This window comes from Lethenteron reissneri, chromosome 36 (assembly GCF_015708825.2).
Source record: "Lethenteron reissneri isolate LAM-NWPU_2019-01 chromosome 36, ASM1570882v1, whole genome shotgun sequence".
Lineage (NCBI taxonomy): Eukaryota > Metazoa > Chordata > Hyperoartia > Petromyzontiformes > Petromyzontidae > Lethenteron > Lethenteron reissneri.
In genome coordinates, this window is record NC_083814.1 from 11,273,594 (window position 1) to 11,296,567 (window position 22,974).

The 22,974-nt window shown below is 45.2% G+C and overlaps 1 protein-coding gene across 3 annotated transcripts; it reads right to left on the bottom strand.

Annotated features, from left to right (window-relative positions):
- Positions 1-434: 434 nt before the first annotated feature.
- SRRT (serrate, RNA effector molecule) lies at positions 435-21,812 on the bottom strand. 3 transcript variants are annotated; one of them, XM_061566115.1, is made up of 19 exons: positions 21,717-21,812; positions 17,414-17,573; positions 16,400-16,528; positions 15,596-15,730; positions 14,101-14,289; positions 11,924-12,093; positions 11,286-11,446; positions 10,147-10,258; positions 9,459-9,607; positions 8,678-8,739; positions 7,526-7,604; positions 6,531-6,725; positions 5,386-5,550; positions 4,307-4,460; positions 3,887-4,080; positions 3,233-3,416; positions 1,741-1,830; positions 1,255-1,345; positions 435-767 (listed from the first exon to the last, which is right to left on the bottom strand). In XM_061566115.1, the coding sequence occupies exons 2-19, from the start codon at positions 17,536-17,538 to the stop codon at positions 692-694; spliced, it is 2,460 nt and encodes an 819-aa protein (XP_061422099.1). In that variant the 5' UTR covers positions 17,539-17,573; positions 21,717-21,812; the 3' UTR covers positions 435-691. The 3 variants fall into 3 exon arrangements, with proteins under 3 accessions (XP_061422099.1, XP_061422097.1, XP_061422098.1); XM_061566113.1 differs by having other exon boundaries at positions 436-767; positions 3,197-3,416; XM_061566114.1 differs by lacking the exon at positions 21,717-21,812 and adding an exon at positions 21,693-21,713 and having other exon boundaries at positions 436-767; positions 3,197-3,416.
- Between the last annotated feature and the right edge of the window lie 1,162 nt (positions 21,813-22,974).

Below are 22,974 nucleotides of genomic sequence, written 5' to 3' on the forward strand. Positions count from 1 at the left end.
TTTGTTGGGAACGAGGGTGAGGGATGCTGACCTTACCGAAAAATTGGTGAGTCGATGCGCAGTGGGGGGCCCTCTTTTGACGACATCCCGTTGTGTTGGCAAGCAGCACGTAGCACAGACACGTCGAAGTAATGGGGGGCAAGGGGGGGGCCCGGGGAGACCACGTGAAGGATGTTCCGTTGTCTTGCCCCTCCAGGGTGGTTGGGGGTTGATGTGGCGAGATGGGTTGAAGTGGTGTTTTCAAAGTTGGGGTTCTGAATTGAGTCTGGAGGATTCTTTGCCCGAGATTGCTTAAAGATGACGATGCAATCTCTTATTGAATGCGCGCACTCACATTTAAAGCATCCGAAATTTTTGCTTCATCGACAACCTTCAAGATATAGGCTCGTTACACACAAGTAAAAAAAAGTACGGACAAATTGTAGAAAAACTGAAAAAAATTATTTATTATTTTCTTGTACAGTCTGTTTCTGATGCAAGAAAGTTTATTTTAAAATGTAACACAGACCACTGTTAACATTATGAAACAATGCTATGGTAAATACTTTACTCAAAAATATACTGCATAAGCATCCTATAGATTCGTGTTTAAGTGACTGCTACTACTACAACCGGACATTCTGTTTCATCACTGGCATGACGCCAGACTACCTACCGCATACGGGAGTTGAGATGTTTCAAACATACTTCCTTAAAAGAAGTCTATATCATCAGGAGCATCCAGGTCTCTGTATTCAATGATAGCTCTTGGATCGCCCCTGGGTCCTCTGCAGACATAAAAAATAACAGCCATATGTATTCATCTGCTGTGATGTTTGCACTGGCAAAAACAAACTGCCCTATTTCCCAGGCTATGCAATCCTATCACAGACTGGGAATCTCAAAAAGGCTTAAAAACAGCCATCAAATCAGGTGGATAAAAATGCCCTTTTGGGCGGCATACGTTGGAGGGCTTTTTTAAATCTGTGAAACAGTACAAGTGTCCCGTCTTTGGTGGGCAGAATCGCTAACACGCAACCCTCGTCACACTTTCCGTAATGCACCAACACATTCTTAAGCACAGGTGACCGGTGTTAAACAAGTGCAAATTCTCACGAAGCAAAAAGAGCGAACCAACGAGTGAAATTGTACAAGACGACAACTTCGTTTGTAAGTGCACCGAGGATCACAAACGAGGACATTACAAAAGAGGGTTAACGTAAAACACGGATCTGCGCGCCCGTAGAGTTGTTTTACATGAGTTGCGATTCGTACCGGCCTCGGGGCTTCCCAGGGAAACCGACAGCTTGTCCCCGATAAGGATCATAGCCACCTCTTCCGGCGAACTGAGGAGGGTAGGGCGACGCTGTGGGAAGACAGAGGAGCCGACGGCATCATTAACAACACTGGTGCCTTGGTAGAAAGCCAGCTCAAATACCCAAGAAGTTTTAAAATTATTTCTTATTAAAACAAAATACCTATTTGTTTACTGCTATGTTTAGCCACATGAAGATTTTAAGATAAGTGTGGGTTAATTCTATGGCCCATGGGAAAATTAATTTCAAAGCCACTCCGAAACATATAAAATATTTATCACTCCATCATAGCTGCACTAGAGAGGGAGGCATATTTTCGATTCGGCAACAGGGTTTCTAATTTTATCATGCTTGGCCACATCTGTCATTTATTCTTTGGTCCGAAAGATGTATACTCTGATGTCACTGTGATACAACCAAGCTGAGCATTCCAGGGCTTACTTACCTCCGTAACCCAAAAGGGGTGGCCTTGGCTGCCCAAATCCCATCATGCCTTGCTGCGGGTTTCCTGGAAAGCCCATGTTAGGACCCATTCCTATGGTTGGAGAAGAAAATGTACAATTGTATTGCATCGCATAATTTCACTTTTTATCACCAGTCATGTCATGAATCAACTGTATTAACCACTAGCTTTACTACCCGGCTCCGCCCGGAACTTGGATTAATTTCATATTCCCTTATATTGATGCCTGCAAGAAAGAAAAAAGCCGAAACAAATCCATTTTACTAAATGGAATGTTTTTCACTCAACGAAAATCAACCTTAACCCACTTATACGTAAGCTCGATTTTGGCAACTTGGGAAGGGAATGACGTGGCGAGCTGAAATTAGTCGCGTTTACTTAGAAATTCCAGACAACATAAGCTGTACAAATTTCATGACGTCAGAGCTCAGCGTTGGAGTTTTTGCCGCTTCACACAAACAGATGTATTTTTTGCTTTATATTTAAGAGCGAGCTGAAAATAGTTGCGTTGACTTCGAAAATCGAGACAGCTACGCCGCGCATTTGTGCGGGATACACGGCCAAAGCGGAGGGTTGGGGGGTGGATGCGTGACGTCAGCAGGCACACTACGTGACGCTGCCGCATGCGGGTAACATCACAGATGTGACGTCACCGCTCACTTGCCATGCAATATATTACATCCATTATTGCGCCCCTTCCCAAAAACAAAAGTCTATGTTTAAACTTTTTGCATTGTGTACAGTCTGGAAATTACCCACATGCCAAATTTCAAGTTTTGTAGCATGTTGGCAAGTATGCAAAACATTTAGAACAGACACACATTCACACATTTCCCTTTTATATATATAGATAAGGATAGGAGTTTGCTCCTCTGTTCCCTCCTGTGATTCGATGAATTGTCAAAATTCAGAATTAACGTCATATGGAGCCTTTCATGACCAATATGATAATGAACGAATTAGTTTCTCTTGGGTTAGATCGTGTTGGTAAAATGTTATGTGTTTAACTATAACCCTCTACCACCCGACAGAGCTAATCATATCACGAATGATTAGGCATTTCACAAAAACTAGAATGTTGAAAAGCGAGCTAAGTTTTTACAACTTTACACGACATTTCAATGGAGATGTCATTCAGCATCACCAGGCGTTCACACAATCTCAGCTTTCGTGTTAAAAAGCTTCCTGATCTGAGTCAGGGTTGCGATTAAGATTCAAGCCTCACGTTAATTTAATCATGGCGGCGAATTTCAGTGCCTCTCAAGTGACGACTACGACAACCACTTTGCGCCAGTCGAGACGTCTCGTTAAAAGTATGACGCCTCAACTCTCGTTGCCACAACTACATTCCCAGCCACCCCTTCGTGCATACAAGGCTGCGGTTAACGATGCAGTGCGGCTGCTGGTGAGGGGTGCGTGCAGAGGAAGGGGGGGGTACCGTGCAAGATTGGAGCGGGCGCGTGAGCGAACGAACCCGGGGAGCTGTGCACGCCAGGGGCGGGCGGCCCCGCATTGGGCGGCTGCGTGGACTTGGACTCGGGTGGCCCCGGCCTCTTCAGGTCCATGAGGTAGTTGTTGAAGAAGCCCACCTCTCGCTGCACCTCCCCCAGCTTGTCCGCGTGCTTGTTGAAGATGTGCTTGCGCACAAACTCGGGGCCCTGCCGGGCGGCATAAGCGGTCAAAGGTCAACGCGTTGCCCCCACCGCGGATTGACGAACGCCGAGCAGTGCAACGAGTCTTCGCAAGCCCAGCTAGGTCATTGTTCCGCTGCTGACTTATGCGGTTTATCCTCTCTCGATTATCTTATTCATAACTGATTTTCGGGTGATTTGATCTGGTCATATTTCTGCTGCAAGGCCCTCCACCAGCCAACAAGGCCAAAACATTTTAAATTGTTACATGTACAAAGCGTTTAATGTGCCAATTAACCATTTGGGGGGGGGTGGGGGCCTTTGTGATTTTCTCCTCGTGTGAATGTTTTCTCCAGGAACTCCATCATTTCCTGACACACCGAACAAAACACTCCTTCGAATGACAATACACAAAACGAGCCCGCAGGTAAATATCTACATGTTCACAAAGTGTCCCCCCCCACCCCTCCCGGGGCCGAAACGAAAGCGGCACTTACCTTGAATTTCTTTCCGCTGAGAGGGCAGAGCCACTTGTCCTTGCCGAGCTCCTGCGTGTTGCCCTGGACGTACTTCTCCACCTCCTGTTCTGGGTCCTTCTTGCCCATCTTGATGGCCTCCTCGGGCGTGGGGGTGTCCCGCGCGTTCAGCAGCGGCGCCAGCCGCTCCTCCTGCTGCCGCTCGTACTCGGTGACTGCAAGCGGGGAGAGCGCGCGCGCACAACGTAATATACGCGTGTGCACACATGCATTATTGTACACAGACACATGACACACACGTTACTACATACACATACACCAGACAACATGGGCACATACACACAGATGAAAAGTGCACAATGCACACGCACGTGGACATACAAACACGTACGCACGTGTGCCAGTCCGCCGAACGCCACGCATATCGCGACATGCACTCACCCTCGTTGTGCGTGGCGCGGTTGGTGGGCAGCGGCCCACGCACGTGGATCATGCCGCAGCGGTTGGGCATCTCGTCCTCGTTCTGGTACTCGCACGCGTTGTAGTAGTCCACCGAGTGCACGATGCGCAGGTACAGCACCAGCCGGTCCAGCACCTGGGCGCGGGGCGTCGAGGGGTCGAGGGGGTCAGCGTGGGGAGAGGCGGTCAGTGTAGGGAGAGGCACGTGTGTACACGCACGGCGCCCTCTTGTTCATCCACTGTTGGGATGAGGGCCTCCCCACCTCCCCCATGCCAGATGCGAATCTGGTAACTTCCCAGGATGAGGGGCAGTCCTAAAATGTCAGTTTTTTTTAAACGAGTGACCTAGATAAATTCAAACGGCATTCAATGTTCTGGTAGATATCAATAATCCACATGTTTTCAGGTTCTCAATGGAGGGGCACAATAAGCCCCACGCCATGCGGGAGCGGAAGGAAGCTTTATCTAACCATACTTCATCACGCTGGCCAGTGCGGATTGAGGGCACGGAGATGTGCAGCAGTAGAATACATTGATTTGAAGCTTTCGTGACTGCAAGGATTCATACTCTCAGTTCTTTCGGCAAAGTCACGTAGGTAAAAAAATGAAATTAATAAAAATAAAACAATAAAAATCACGACGTTTCGGAGCAGCAAATCTGGCTGTGACGGTCCCACCTGATGACGGAGACTTGCGTTGCCTCCGAAACGTCGTGATTTGTATTGTTTTATTTTTATTAATTTCATTTTTTTACCTACGTGACTTTACCGAAAGAACTAAGAGTATAGTAGAATACATTTTGCTGCATTGACCTCTGCTGCCCACCGCATCTCCCCGCAAGCCTGTATCAACAACCTGTGCACGGCGGTCGGCCAACAAAGCACCGACTAGACTCGATTCTGTTCGATCCAATGAGACCCGGGTGACTATTTCGTCGTGAGCGTTAATACGAGTCGAACAAAAAAAACGATATTCGTCGGCTCTCAAATAAACTCCGCAACCTTCATCGCGACGGGGAGGAGGGAACGTTTACGTGGCTTGTGCCGGCGGGCAAGGCTGACCTGTAGTAGCTTGCCATCCCTCTCCAGCGGCACGTCGGAAGTGCTGTCCTTGGGCTCGTCCGAGCCCGTGATGGCGTTCCCAAGCAGCTCGTCCTCTTCGGCGCTCACCTCCTCGATGAGGTAGTCCGTGATGTTCTTGAGGATCGGGTTTTGTGACGAAAATGGCTGTGGAGCACACAAGTGTGTGTGTGTGATGATTGTGGGAGACATTGTCAAGGTGGAAAAGCGATAAAAACTTAATTTGTTCTTTTTATAACGGAATGTTTGGAATTTGTGTTGAATGGGGAGGGGGGGAGGAAACGAGTAATTAACTTTGTATTAGACCCAGTAATTGTGAAATACATTAAGTGAATGGTTAACTTAACACGCAGATTTTCGCAGACACAATTCTGATTTGGTCCGATCATTACGTGGCCTCACCCAAAAATCCATTATGAACCACACAAATTAAATGTTGCCTTAATACTTGGCACTTTCGATAACTTGAACTTAGCTCATTAACAATGCATTGTTGAACACCAATGATTCAAGGAAGCCCAACTCGTTTTACGAGACACCGTACATCAAACCCGGTCCAGAGTTTGCCTTGTGTTCAACCTAATTCTGCTGAAATTATACACTCCCAGAAGGCCGTGCAGTTGATGAGATGTTTCAAAAAGTACTTTTTTTTACAAAGAGGTGAAAATAATGGGAAAGAGATGTACCGTCTATTTATTATGTTACATATATTCTCCACAATGACGGCAATGATTATTTTTCCAATTGACATACATCAATTTCACTGCCTCCTCAAAAGACTAAAAATCCCCGTATAGCCTTAACAGACTGTTGGGGCAAGTGCTGTTATCGAGCACCTATGAAGGCCGGCACGGCACACGAGGGGGTGGGTGGCCAGCACCACGCCCGGCCACCTTTGTCTCCGTAGTGGCGATGTTTACACACCGCACAACGTACTCATTTGAAGCTGAGTCGACCTAGAGGAGGGTCCAGGACCGGTTCAGATAATCGTGACTGGTGTCGGCCGTGAGCGGCAATCAAACTCGGGTCGCCGGGTCCGTCGCGCAGCACACTGACCGCTAGACCACCGCTCAGCACACCCCTCCACCACCCCCACACCTTTTCCACGACAAAAAGGTCTCTCTTACCGCCAAGATGTCGGTGTCCTTGATGGGCTGGGTGGAACTCCACAGCTGCGCCTTCTGGTCGAGGGCTTGGATGAGTTTGGCCGCGAGGCGGATGTCATTGCGCACGACGGGCTTGTGCTGCGTGATGCCCTGCACGCCGCGGACTCGCCGCGCCAAGTCGCGGTTCACCACGGGGCTCAGCTCGCATTCCCGTAACTGCAGGGAGGAGATTCCGACGACGCCTTAGTTGTAAATTATCTTTTTTTTTTTGGTCAGGATATAGTTTTCTTCTTCTCTTAACCACGTGCGTGAAGAGTATTTGGCTGCTACAATTGTCCACGTGAGAAGCCACTTCGTTGGGCTATCATTTGTGAGCAGGTCGCTTCTGAAAAATTGCTTTCTATAGCTCAGTTGGTCTTACCTAGTGAAATAAATTTTTTTAATTTTAAAAAATCCAAGTATATAACACAAAAGTTGTTACATGTGACTGCATAGCCATTTTCTGCATTCCACCGCTGGATGAGAGCTCTCACTAAAGGAAAAGTTCCCCACACCCCTGCTGCTATAGAACAGTCACTGCATGAGAGAATATTCCATTGACCTGAGCAGCGCACACTCTCATTGTCATGAAATGACTCAATGTACGTGAAGTCACAAGAGCCCTTTTGCCAATCCGCTACTGGGATGATGAGGGCCTCTCACACACCATGAGGGTTCACGAGGGTTACACGACCATACTTCACCACACCGGTTGCTGTGCGTTTGTGAAGCTGGGGAGGAGCGTAGATGCAGGACCATAGTAAATTACAGAACAGATGTTTCTGCGTTTCCCTCTGCTTACAATGTAGCCCCACAGCAGCCGACAATACCCTACCCAAACACTATCCATACTCAACCCTGCTTAGCTTCCGAGATTTTCAGCGATCGGGCGCACCGCCCCACCCTGGGATTCGGTCACAGACGTATAGGAAGTATGCAATCTAAAAATGCTCGAAGCCACAACAGCGATGACGTACCCGGATATTCTGGAGGCTCCAGCAAATCTCTTTGATGTTTACGCTGCGCTCAAACGTCACCCAGCCTCGCCTGTAGAACCTACGGTGACAAAGACAACGGCAAACCTCACAGTTTAACACCGTTCATTACTGCAAGAGCAAAGAATCACATGGCAGCACCTTGCTAAAACTGTTATGGCATTTAAAATATTCGGTGAGAGCATGAGAGCATTTTGAACATTCACCAGACTACTGAAGCCGTCCACCGATTTACCAAACAACCACACATCGACCCATATGAACGCTGGTGATCAATTTCCCACAACGGGAAATAAGAACAAGCACTGCAAGGTACAACACTAGGCATGACATGGTGGGTCAATAACATCTATTAAAACAGATTATCATGGTTACGATGCACGCATTGAACCATGTAGTATAGGTTTTTACCTATTATAGTAATAAAAATCTATTACTATATTTTGCCACTGGTAAAGGAGGTCTCATAGTGTAACTGAACCATGTGTTTATGGATTATTTTGTATAGGCATATGCTATTTGTAAATGACACCTGCAGACACATTTAGAACGATGGTAAAAAGATGCAGTACTCTTTAAATCAAATTACAAGACTAATATTTGTGCATAGCAATAGATTTTTTAAAATATATATGCTTAGAAAATGCAATGCGAATGAATACCATAATTAATAACATTTATTAACTAGAATTATTTCAACGGTAAAATAAAAAATTGTTGAGCAGGCTACCGCAATCAACCAAGCGCACGGCCAAATCAACTTCACACACACAATCACCAGCACTCGTAATTAGCAGTAAATGTTCAAGTTACACAGATTTCTTGCATAACTTCACGCCTGGCACAAGTTTAGTGTGTCTTACACTCCAGAGCTAATTACAATCCGGAGAAAATACGGTGTTAGATTTTTCCCTCTTTGGGGCGGTGCCATTGATGAACGTGGCTAAGTTTTGTTATTTGAACTTGCCGAGGCCATGCTGCATTGACGGAGCAACACGCAGAAGCAGATGTGCCCCTGTGGTCTAGAAGAACAAGGCGCATTAAGGAATGAGCGACAGATATATGAAGGAGAGATATTGTCCAGCGTGTCTATTTAGTTTTCGGACGGCACTCTATGTCGCAAGCAAGCCGTACCTTCGTTCAATCTGGGGGTCTGACAACGCGACTCGAACGAAGCCTGGGTATCGGCGACACAGCTGTGAACAGAGAGGGTGACGACCGTTGTTGTTAGCTCAATGCACGCAGGGAGGGTCTGAGAGTGATGGCGACGCTGCGATAGAACGTACGATACAGGGTCCACGATTATCATATTGTCCGGTTTTTCTAAACATCATTGCGTATCTTACTTCGTGAAAAAATATTTGTGAAATCACAAAACACAATAATTTGAGTTTTAAATATCTATATTACCCATTTAACATGCTTGGTTTTCTGCATCACAAATAAAGGCAAAATGTGAAGCAATTTATTTCATTATTTATTTCTGGTCTAATAGTTAAATCTGTAGATTTCAATTAGGCCGCATTTAATATTTTTAAAGTAGGACTTATTTTACATCGTACGTAGCCAATTGTGCTAATCGGAGGTGCACGACTAAATCAAATGAAATATTTTACTGAAATTCCACAGTTTTGTCACCAACTAGTCCAAAACTAGTCAAGAATCACCACTGCCCTACGCACACCACGCCGACACACGGGTATAGCTCACGACAATCGGAGCGTCGGGAAACTGCTGCATCGTCGCAACGTTCTGACCCTGTGCCCCCACTGGACATGTGTGAAAAAGAGCTCCAATATAGCTCATTGGATTCCTCCTCCCCAGCGTAAATACAACATTCTGATTCTGCGAACGCAGCCGCCGACGCACAATCCCTGCAGCATTGACGGCTTCGCTCGCGGCGGCGGCGACTCACGGCGACGATCTCGCTCTTGGGGATGTTAGGAGCGATGTTCCTCATGAAGAGCGAGCAGGTCCTGTGGAGGGCGCGCGGTTTGGCGGGGACGCCATCCTCTCCCTTCCTAAGCGACTCCTTCTCCAGGCCGTCCTCGCCCGCCTGCTTCTCTGTTGGGCGCGGGAGACGGGCGGAGGCTTTTGACGCCGGTCGTGTTGGATTGAGCCATCGCTATCGAGAGTTTTGGGGCTTGTCACGACGCTTTTATTCCCTGATGTGAAAGGTCTGTTACGAACCATACGTGCACCGAACGGTACGTACAAGAATTTATTCAAAACACTTGATTGGTGAACGTAAGGGTTCTTCAACCATATTTAACCACCCAGGCATATCTGACCTTACCGGGTTTGTTAATTTCATTGTTCTGCATAACTGATAATCACATGAAATAAGAAATTGACCCAACCCTGGACTGATCAGCATTGTAAATTAAGGTTAAAATTAACTCGGGGAGGCCCAGGACCGGTTCAGATAATCATCAATGGTGTTGGCCGTGAGCAGCAATCAAACTCGGGTGGTCGGGCACGTAGTACAGTACGCCAACCACTACACTACCGCTCCTACAAACATGACAATCCTCTACGTCTCACACACACACACTCGAGACTTTTCAAGCCTGATCAAGGATAGCTGCGTTCTAGGATCTCACCACCGTCTCCCGGTCCCTTTTTTCCATCCAGGTCCGATTCGGAGCCCGAAACGTTCCCTGCATCACGGCCCGGGCTCGCCGCAGAGCCTCCTCGCTTGCGCTTCCTGCTTCCCTGCAGGTGCCAAAGCAACGTTGGAGCAGAGGGGGAAGAGGAAAGGTACGGGGAATGACGACACAAATCAACATTGCAGCTCAAGTGGATGAAGCCTTTTTCTTCCACTGCCATTAGTTTATCGCTGCCACTCTGTTGTCCGTGCTGGTGAAATTTGTGCATCAGAGAAGAAACCTGTAGAAGCGACATCTGTGTGAACGAGCGCTTCACAGCTCATTAGATTCCTCCAGTATAAATACATATTTTGATTCGGATTACAGCAAATGTAAATGCAACGGAAGTTACAGCAGACAGTATCGTATGAAGCCAGCAGATCTCTATAGACACGTGCCAGTGTTGCGGTCCCAATTCCAGGGTCTACCGTCATCTTCTTTCCCTGCTCTTTAAACCATCACAATTCCAGTCAGTTCTGTCAACCATCACTGACATCATCATGGGACCTCCTTTGCCAGTAGCAAATTATGAGAATAGGTTTTCCCCTTTTTTCTGGCAACAAAATAGGTGTTGAGATGTTAAAACACCAAACTGAAACCTTTTCCAAGAAATCATGTTTTTTGTTCATGTTTTTGTTTTTTGTTTTTTGTTTGTTGCGGTTGCACCCGATTCAAGAGCCGAATGGCTCACAGGGCTATACCTAATAAATGAACTTGAAAACTTGAAACTTGATGTCTGCATTAACCACAATACTTGTGGTCAAAATACAAACGCCTTTTGGCGTCCTCTGGTCTAACACCGTTTGGGACTAGGCTCAAAAGAAAGCTGTCTCTGGTATGGACCAATCCAGTTTCAAAGACAATGCATATATTATCAGAGAACGTTTTTTGTTTGCATTCTGACCACAAGCATTGTGGTTAATGCAGACATCATTCCTTGTAAAAGGTTTCAGTTTGGTGTTTTAACATCTCAACACACCTGTTTTGTTGCCAGAAAAAAGGGGAAAACCTATTATCATCATTGACATCCATTTCACAACCGGCACTTTCCCGATGCGATTAAACCAAAGGTTGAGACCAGAGAATGAACCAACCTTTCCGGAGTCTGCCCCTTCCTTGCTGGACTCCGACATCTTCTTGTCTACCTCGGACAGCTTGCGCAAGTCCTTGCCATCGTTCTCCACTTTCCCATCGTCCTCAGGCTGGTCCACAGTTTGCAGGTCCAGGTCAGTGCCACCCTCCATTTTTATCACCGCTGCCCCCGAATAGAAATGAAGGGATTACATGTTGTTATTTTTACAACTGTCCTCCATTTTTTGCAATCGGCATCATAAGAATACGTTTACAGAATCAGAATATTTATTTATATCGGAGGAATCCGATGAGCTATGAAGCTCTTTTTCACAGATGTCCAATAGGTTTACATTTGTTACTCCAAGTTAAGAGAATGTGGGGTTTCTACGCTATACATCAGGGGGATGAGGAACGGACACAGCTTGCGTCGAGTTGCAACAACCTGAAACCCAACTGTGCTCCAATACCACCATGAAATTAGTTTTGCACGAGCCAATCGGAGACTGCCCAATTACTCAGACTCAGAATATTTATTGATATTAGTGGAATCCGATGAGCAATAAAGCTTTTTTTCACAGATTTCCAGTAGTGTTATTATTCAACTCCTCTCTTCCGGCCCGCAGGCTTCCAACGTCGATCGCCCCCGGCCTGCAATTACCTGCGTCAAGGACGCGTATGATCTGCTCTGATTTGTCTATGTCCAGGGAGATGCTGTTGAACCAGCCGCCCTCCAGCAGGAAAGTGAACGCCTTGAGCCGGTGCTGCAGGGCACTGGCCGCTTCGTGCTTGCGCTTGGCGGACTCCTCGGGGTGGTATTTCACGCGGAACCTGGGGAAAACGGCGAAAGCGACATCAGTCTCGCGCCGCGACGAACCAGCGCCGCCAAATTCCTGATCCAGAAAAGGGAAGAAGCACATTTTATTTTACAGCCGAGAAAAAATGAACACGACACAGTTATTATCCATAATGTCTCTTACGAATGATGTAATAAACGATCACTTTTTTAGCGTAGTCGTTAAGTACTGAAGCTCAAAACTGAAGCGCAAAAAATATGAATGTTGCTTACATTTAAAAACGCCAGCAAGTTAAGTAAGATTTCAAATTATTTCTTAAAAATCATACTTAAATTTTTTGCAATCTCAGGTAAGCGTAAAACACATTTGCAAATCAACAATTGGAAATTCAACTGGGTAGAAACAAAAGCACATTCAGCGAATATTGTTACGGCACATTTCACATATCTATATTGATTTACTTAGGCCATTAGTAGAAAAAAAATGTAAACAAAAACTAAAAACAGAAACGAAATTTACAGGACGTGTTACCTTTTTTCCTGCAATATTTGGTAAAATGGGCATTATATTTGTTAACAGTAACTTCCACACATCACTTTACAACTTTTGGGGCTTCCAAAGCAAATCTTCACGAACAGGGCGAGGCTGAGCCAATCACGTTGCTTCTTTCTCAGAGCGGTGCAACACGAGCGAGCACCAACCAGTGACATTTTCGGTCCCTAAGCCTATCTCCCTAAAACCACTGTAACCAATCTAGCCACTGCATTGTGCGCAGTGCCACTATCTAAACTACGAGTCCGTTCAGGGTGTCTCTTCCTTTCCACCTTGTTCTTTTGGAGGGAGGAAAGTTGTGTTAGTGTGAACAATGTCGGCAACACAAGAAAAGGGTGCATAAAACACAAGAGCACAACATCATGTACCAAAAAATCAACATTCAAAATTCACATCTCTACGTAAATGCACACTTAACCCGGTGGCAATGCCACGATGGAACATTAGAGCATAAGTGCTAAAATATATATTTTTACGTAACGTAGAAGTAACAATGCCAACGATTCATCGATAACTATCAACTTTAAAGCTCGTATTCCATGCAAAAGATCCTGTATCTGTGAAAAGATTATTTTCTATGTGTATACCTTGTACGTAATTGGGTTCTCATGATCTCTGCAGCCACTAGTTGTCACAATGTCATAATTTATTTTCCAATATAATCACGGGGATGAATGCCGCACTACAAATAACGATGGCACCAAGACAAAACTACTCTGGGCAGTTGAATCTTACAAATTAATTACTGCAATATTGCCCAGCACGTCAAGTGATGGTATAATTGCTCTTGTAAAATAGTTATATAAACTTTAACCTTGAATACAACTATGAACAAGTGGTCAGTTTGCATTGAAGCACATTAAAGCATGTACAATCTTTTATCACAATGCATTATAATATCACGCTGTAAGTTGCAATGTTCACTAAAAAACACAACTCAGATGGTGGAGACATGAATATCACAGCACAGCACAAACCACAGCACGTAACTTGAATCTGTTCTTTTTGACAAAAACATTGTTCAAACAACAACGGTGAAACAAAATGAAATGAATTGATGTTTCCATCGTTCACGCTTCCCAACTACAGATAAAAGCATAAATGCATTAGCTGTGTATCCGCCCATCCGTAATGAGGGAGCATGATAACTATGACACAAAAGTGTACGTAACTTTAGCAGAAGTGTGTTGCCCATTAGGAACTGAGCCTATTGAAAAGCTGGCCAATGTGATCAAAAGCCATGCACAACATTTAGGAGACAAAACCAGAGCAAAAATAATCAAATGCAAGTAAGCTGGCCTGACCACTAACGCTTGCCTTCTGCACTGTCAATACATCCGAGCACAAATGGACGTTAAAAAGCGTTACATAATGCGCGTTGGACATGATTATTTCTTAACTTTTCAAGTCAGTATTTGAGAGCCAGTGCCGCTGAGTAAGTTTTAAAGTGTCAAAACCGCGTGCCAAAACCGGCCAATGAGCCGCTTACCATTCCTCGTCCTTGTGCGCCATGAAGAACTCGTGCAGCTGCTGGCGGCGGAACTCGATCTTGTAGTTGTTGTAGCGACGCACTGCCTCTGTCTCGTCCACCGACTCGGCTATGGACAGCAGGAACTCCTTGAAGGTCTTCATGATGGGGTAGGCCGGCGGGGCCTCCACCTCGGGCACGGCGCCCACCCTGTGCGTGAGACACCGCAGGAATTTGATTAATTTTTTTAAAGATCCACAAAAACCTCAATTAATCTAAGTGCTCTGTTTTCAGAGGTTCCTGGCACGTTTAGCCGATTCTGAAAATGAGCGGGTTTCCAACTCACTTTTTGCATGAACATGTCCCCAAGCTGTCGCCACCTCACGTGATGGTGCGGTGTTTAATATGCCAACTCGCACGTGCACATGAACCGATTTATCGCTCCATATCCACGGTGAACGTCTTCTTGGACACGTTTAATTTATTGACTGCCACTCCAGTTTTATTTTTTGGCCACTGACCATCATCCGTTCTAGTGACGTGTCCTGCCCAATCCGGCTTAACAGTTTGAATTATTTTAGCAACCTGCAAATGGTCTCTGAACTCACGTGTTCCTCTTTCCGTATCTCAATAATTGCCAGAATGCATCTCCTCCATGCTTCTTGGTGTACATTTTAGATTGTGTTCCATTTTATTTGTCCGTGTCCACGTTTCCAATTCATGTTCGAGCAGGTAAAACGCGCCGACTAAAAATTCACCTACATTACACAATGGTAAGCTGCTTTCATGACCCATTTTGCACTTTCCAAAAGCAACCCAAGGCCGCTCTCGCTTGTCTCATTATCGGGTTAAAATTAAGCAAATTGTAATTAATACAGTATTTTAAAACGGATGGCCTTTTAATATGTACACTTTCATCCATCAATTTTCAATGCAAATGTTATGAAAATGTGTTTTTACAGCTACAAATAATAAAACGAAGAATGCGTGGTGACTTATTTAACCCTGTGATGACACCAGCACACAAAGAGAACAGAGTTTTTAGCAACAGCTGCACTGCGAAGGTTTGGCTGCCTTCCAGTTTTCCATGAGAGCGCCTCTGAATTTAGTGTATTGATGACAAAGGACCCGAGGAGCGTCATGAGTCACTCCGATTCCCAAACACCTAATACATTTTTGCCACGGTGTTGAAGTCTATCATCACTACACGTTTGAAAAGCACTCAACTTTGTGACGCAAGTTACGCCAAGTTGTAGCGAGGAATCACGCCACATTCTTTTTTCATGACAAGTGAAATAGCTTCTCTTATGTCATTAACAACCAGAATTAATTAACATTTTCAGACAAGGGCAATACAAGAGAGACCAAAAAAAGCACAAAAAAGAACGTTGTTTCATGCAAGTAAAGAACCAAAATGTACTACAGTTAATCACAAAAGCATTTATAATTTTTCCACGAACACTCTGTCCCGACTGCCAATGCGACGCTGTGAATGAGGTTGTACGTGCCCCATTACCGGTTTGGGATGGGGTTGTGCGGCTGCGGCATCATGTGCGCTTCGGGTGGGCACCAGGGGGGCGGGGGTCCATAGTTGGGGCCCCCTCCGTAGGGCATGTCATACCCACCACGGAACACCTCCCCGTGGTCGTCCCTAGTCAAGGGGAGAAAGGGGGGGGGGGTACCGTCAAGATTTTTGCCCGACCAACACTCGGCTAAGGTCACAATGCGAAACTTCCCATGCAGCTCTGCTTACAGCAAACACTGCGAGGACAATCGACGCGTCAGGAGTTGGATGTCGTGTGCTTAATTCAGCAACGTAAATATGCCCATCTGTCAACTGGTAGACACACAACTTGGACAACCAACAGGCACTCTACTTAGCATTTATGTGACCCGAAGTTGAACAGAAGACAAAATGAAACGTCCAAGATAGGGCCCAATGCATTTTTTTTTTACTTTCATTTGTTTTCCTTTCTGCAATTATTCATTATAAGACAATTCAATCAAATAATTAAAGGTACGGTACAGTCTACTACGATTATGGACACCAATTTAATTTCCTATAATAATCATTTACAGCCTTTCATCAATCCACTGCTGGATGAAGGTCTCCCCCACACAGCGTCAGTCATGGAAATTGTGAGAAAGTACTTCACGACGCTGGACATTGTGCAGGTTGGTGAAGGAGGCGCCCAGAATGCCATTGATGATTATAATCGCTGCGGTTTGAAATCGAAAGGTCAGACTGAAAAAGTCACGGGACAACACCAACGCACATTGGAGAGAACGCTTTGTCCCTCTCTCTCTCGTCTACACGCACCAGTCTCTGCGCATGCGTTTCTGTGGGGGGCTGATTTCCCTGCGCGTCGGAGTGAATCGTTCCCTCCGCCCGCGGTCGTAGTCTCTGTAGTCTCCTCGCCGGCTGCGATCGCGACCTCGATCCCATTCCCTGCAAGGCAAGACACATCGCTTTTGTTTTTACCTCTTTTTACACACCGTACAACCGTGCCCAGCCAGCCTGGCACGGCTCAGGTGGAGCCAGATTGTTTTTCAACTGAAAACACAGAGCGCCATGCCACTGAAATCATACGTATCGAACGAGTCATATTCATGTCAAATGCAAGGATGTGTAATTCACCCCACCCGTGGCATTGCTTTGCCATGAACCAAATTCAGATGTCTTGTGAGGCCAAGGAATCGCGGTTTGCTTCTAATTCGCATTGGCAAACAGCCGGTGAAAAACGACGTGTACCGAGAGGACCCCACGCTGGCACTCCTGAAAATGAATCTTGAAGATTCACATACACTTAGCTCTAGATCATCTGTGGATGGACTATCTGGGTTTAAGATAAACCGTGCTTGCAAAACAATATATAAATTCACGCTTGCACTGTTTTAAATCATTATAGCCGATCCTCACTCATCGAGGTTCAATGAGTTGGTTCACATGCGACTGCAACCAAAAACAGATGACATTTTTCGTCTACGCTCCCGTCCCTACATTTTCACACTATAAGCCACTTTGTGTAGCTATCATTTTTGGCCAAGTCGCTTCTGAAAAATAACTAATAGCTCAGTGGGATTTATCTGGCAAGATAAAAAATAGCATTTTCCTAAAATAAAAATTGCATAGTTTTAGTATTTTTTTGTGTGATATGCTTACCTTTTCTATACTTTTCTCCAAGATGAAATAAATATTCGATGATCCCACACAGGTAGGCAAATATATTTTAAATCGTAATTTACACGTTTTCCTAAATCTGTGCGTTTAACTTTATTCCAAACTCTAACGGCACATGCCACCAGCTGGCTCTAAGGAGACGGCCGTGCGTACCTCTCGTTCCAGTCGTCTCCTCCTCGCCGCCGGTCGTCGCGCTCTCGCGAGCGGTCGTAGTCACTGCGCTCGCGTCGGAACTTATCCCTGCGCCGCCGGTCGTACTCGTCATCGCTGTCCCCCATGGTAGGCGGCCGGTATCAGGCACACACACCGCAGTCTGCAAGAGTGTGGGGGGGGGGGGGAAGGATTTTGCAGCACGTGTTCAGATTGGGCAAACAACCAGGCTACATTTGCATCCTCTGCTTCACGGTGAGACAATGATAAGATAAGAACATTTTAAAAAAACACTGCTCTGGCCAATTTTTATACAGATTCTAGAATTCTGACCAATGACACTTGCACTCCAATCTCATCCATTGCAACTTGGATGAACAATTAATTTGCAGTATTAAAATCAATCAATGGCATCCTTCAGTCAACAGCAGACAATGGAAATTTCAGCTTAGAATTTCCAAATAACATGAAAGACTTGACTTAGTTTGAATAAAATTTCCCATGATGGCTAATCTGTTTCCAAGAGTGCCTTTTACAACCATCACTGGAAATGCAAATCAAACTTAGCCACGTCGTTAACATTAAGAGAAAATGCAAAGCTGAAAATTCCATTGCGTTTGCTTATACACACACACATATAAATCATGTAAACGACAACAAACAACACAGAATTCCACCTCCAGAAAAATGTCATGGGAGGCATGCACACCCACCAATCTGCAACATGAACCAACGTGTGTGCATATAACAGCAGCACGCACATACATTATGAAACCCGTCAAAACCAGCAGAACGTAACCTTTCACAATCCACAATCTAGCAACAATGTGTTCTGAACACAGCTTGCCTCACCCTCACTCAAGCCCCTCGTGAAACAAATCTAATCCCAGTACACTCTGTCCTTATGACTGTACTGACATTCAACCACATCCAAGCAGAATCATATAAATCTAACACCAATGTCTTGTACTAAAAATGTTTTATTTCCGACACCTATACTTTGCAATGTGTGGCTCTATACACAAGCAAACACATGCATCCTTATTATTGGTTCTTTCGGTAAAGTCACGTAGAAGGGAAATAATAAAATAATAAAAATACATAACAATAAAAACCAATAACAATTGTCACGACGTTTCGACTGCAACACAAGCAAGCAACCATCATCAGGTGTGAAATCCACAGGCATCCTTATTTAGGGTTCAAATTGAATATAGATAAAGTGCTGTAAAGATGCATATGAAATACAATCTTATATTGTAGATACAGTATGTAATAAAGCTGCCTGTTCCAGGCTGTGTAATACAAATGTCAAGCTTCATTAATAACTACACCAATCGTTAAAATCAAACTGTGGTGGAGAAGAATAGGTCCTGATACAACATGCCATTGATGTATGAACTTCTTTTGTACAGTACGTGGCCAACCGCGCTCATCGGATGTGCGGGGTAAGGACACTTGCCAGAAATCAAATATTAATTTACATTTATAGGGCAAAATTCACCCCATGATCTCAGTGCTCCATGCACAAACTTATGTATGTTTCCGTGTATTATGCATTAAGTTCATTTAATAAATGCATTATAAAAATATATGTATATCGTGTTTATACTGAGTGTCTGTTGCTGCTGTGTCCAATACAGCGCTTTGAGATCCTTGATAATAAGCGATACATAAATTGAATTGTTATTAAAGTTAGGAAATATAAATACTAAAAACGTCAGAGTCCACTGTTCATACATGGGAATGGTATGCCAGGCAGAGGTCGCAACCGGGTACCCGATACCCGTACCTTACCCGATACCCGGCTACCCGTACCCGGCCGGGTACGGGTAGGCCGTGAGTCAATGGTGAGTGGCCGTTTGTCACCAATTTCAGGTAGGGTACGGGTAGGGAACGGCTACCCGTACCCGGCCGGGTGCGGGTACGGGTACCCATTTGCGACACTGGTGCGGCCGGGTACGGGTAAGGAATCAAAACCCGTTTGTGACCTCTGATGCCAGGCGAAACAGGTCTTGAGAAGAACTGAACAGAGCGAGTGAGCTCGTCTGGTCTAACCGCTGTACTGCAACACCGCTTTCGCAGGTGACTGGCAGTCACACACCGTGCACACAAAGCCGCACCATTCTCCCGCCCCATTAAAAAATCGCCGCCGCGGTATTTCCACCGCCCACTAACCCCCAATCTCTTCTTGGTTCTTTCGGTAAAGTCACGTAGAAGGGAAGTAATAAAATAATAAAAATAAAACATAATAAAATTATTCTCACGACGTTTCGGCCACAACGCAAGCAGCCGTCCTCAGGTGAAAACCAGGTCCGTTCACCTGAGGACGGCTGCTTGCGTTGTGGCCGAAACGTCATGAGAATTATATTTTATTATGTTTTATTTTTACTATTTTATTACTTCCCTTCTACGTGACTTTACCGAAAGAACCAAGAAGATGAATCCCTGCAGTCACGAAAGCTTTAAATCGAAACCCCCAACCTGTTAAGATCTCATTGACCTCCACGAATTTTACATCATTCTGATCCCAGCCCTCAAAGCTGCCCCGAGAGAGTCACGTAGGTAAAAATAAATAAATTAAATCACGACGTTTCGGAGGCAACACAAGCTTCCGTCTTCAGGTGTAACCGTCACTGCAAAATTACTGCATCAGTAATTACTCTCGTGATTTAATTCATTTTAATTTTTTACCTACGTGACTTTACCGAAAAAAAAACAAAAGAGTATGAATCCTTGCAGTCACGAAAACTTCAAATCTACAATTAATGCCCCGAGAGAGAGAGCTTTGTGAACAATTGGGGCGGGGGAAACGTCCAATCGGATGTGAAGACGGATGCGCACGTGACGCAGAAGGCCACGCGGCTTCCCGCACCTGACAAGACAATGACGGTAAACCCCGATGCCGCATGACTTGATTTCCTGACGCATGGCACTTCAAAAAGCCTTCCGATTGCTTTACTGATACATAATGCATTGTTATTGAGTGACCAGCAAGGATGGACTGCGTAATATAGTGTCTGTCAAGTAAACTGGTGGCTCGTACCAGGCCCCTACCCCCATCCATAATTAATCAATTAACCGGCTAGACCAATTATTTTTCAGCATACGCACTAATTAATCAATGCTTGCGCTTGACTGGCAAGAGACAACTCGGTCACCCAAGTTGCCATAGTCGATCATTGCTCGTCCAATGCAGGCAATAATCGCCTTGAAATTGCCTGAATGCACACCCCACCACTACATATATACTCCACATATGTACACACTCCACTGCCATGTACTCTACATGTACACACACCACTGCCATATATACTCCATATGTCCGCACACCCACAACCCACAGACATTACATTCGCCACAGATATCCTCACATCCACCAACATAACGCACAACCTTGCCACTGCAGTACTTACGTATACGATTGTTTTTTTTAGCAGTACAGTACTTACAGAAACATACGTGCACTATTCACAACACATCTAACCCACGCGCGCCGTACTGTACATCTCATTCATACACATCCAGACGTCGAAATCGCTGCAAGAGTTTCGAATGGTCATTTCGTTCTATGACAAAACGACCAAAGGCACAACTCGAATTGGGGGGGAACGAATAGAAAACTACACACAATGCAAGCAAACCTGCTAGCACAATCCCCCATGTAGGTTATGACAACGTCGCTTACACACACGTATGGCCATGCACATTGTCAATCCACTGCTGGATGAGCGCCTGACGCTTCATTTAACCATACCACGCTAGTAAGCGTGGTCGAAGGCGGGAGCATAGAAGTACAGTGGAACAATGAATTCCGCTGTTGCACTGGGTGGACAAAGGGTACGAGTGTAAGCGAGTGAGATGATGTAAAGAGTTTAGTGTGTAACCACACACATAGGCCTGGAACTAGCAAAACGCCGAAACCGCGCTTTCAGCATCTCACAATCACCACGTCTAAGCTGCAGTAATTCATCGTCAGCAGCAGTAACAACGCACAGACACGAACATTAAGCGGCGTTACAAATTACCGTGCCGATTCGCACGGGTTGCATGTTGTTGTTTATTTTTAAACGTTATAAAGAGAAAATGTGACAAAATATTGGGGCCTTCGCGTTTAGGCCCGCCCAGGAAAATGATGGTATTAAACAAAAACGTCAACAGATTATTTAAACAAATCTGAATGATCGCATGTTAAAACACGGACGATGCGTGTGAAGTGCCGTGTTTTTTTGTATATATCAAGGTGTTTAATTCGTAACGATAATAATCGGCTAATTGTCACCTTCGCCTCTCTTGCTCCACTAACCTGAGCAGCGAGGCCCAACGCGTAAGGAGAATCCCTGAGCAGATGTCCCGTGCGTGATGACGTCACGCCATTGGTGACGTTCCGTGCGCGATGACGTCACGGGGCAGATTTCATTGCGTGATGACGTCGTTTCGGCGAACCGTGGGTTAGATACGCGGTGACGTCATCGCGCAAGCACCCCCCCGCCCCCTACATCCTTCTACGTGATGACGCGTGCGGCGACGCCCAACGCGTTAAGGAGAATCTCTGAGCAGACGGTCTGTGCGTGATGACGTCACGCCATCGATGTTAGCGCGTGATGACGTAGCGAGGCATCGCGTGGTTTTCACGAACTGCAGTTTTAATACGCGATGACGTAATCACGCAAGCATTCCCTCCACCCAAACATCCTCTACGTGATGACGATTCTACGTGATGACGTCACGCAGAAAATTGTCCCTGCAACACCACACGTTGCGCTCTGAAGAAGGGTCATTGTCCGAAACGTCGTCTCTTTGATATATTTTTCCTTTTAAGGCAGCTTTGCTGACGAATTCGTTGTTTTTTGTGTAGCTTATGCATGTGCCACCACTGCGAACGCTGTATCACGACATATATAATTAACCTAAATTTTTTTGTGTAATTGTAACATGTTGCCATCGTGAAATAAACTGCTTTGAAATTGGTTCCATCTTTTTGAAACACCCTGTTTTATTCTACACGGTGTCCCCCATGAGGCTGGAATCACAGTAAAAAATATTTTAGAAAGGCAATAATAACACTTTTATTCACAGAACTTGCTCAACGTGTCACACCATTGTGCCTGATCACAACTCCAGACGAAATACCCAGTACGTAAGCACAGGTAAATGGTATCAGGGCTAGTTACACGCATTGATAACGTGCTGCTGCAAACGTTCAACACTGAGTTGATCAGCGCCTTCAAGTGACCCCAGAGAACAGTGGTTGGTGTGAGATCCGGGCTTCTCACTGGCCATTCAACAGGCCATGCAGAAACTAAAAAAATATATGAATTAGTTATATTTTTTTCGATGAATCAAGACCCTGTATAATGGACAGATAATTTTACTGCCGTAAATTTTCACGTGATAATCCACTTCGTTGAGCTATCATTTGTGGCCAGGTCGGTTCTGAAAAATAAGATAATACTGTACTGTAGCTTTATATGGTAAGATTAAACTAATTTTGTTGAGCTTTACATAAAAAAGTGACTTGTTTACCTTTCTTATACTTGCACTCTTATCGTGTTTTGTATTAT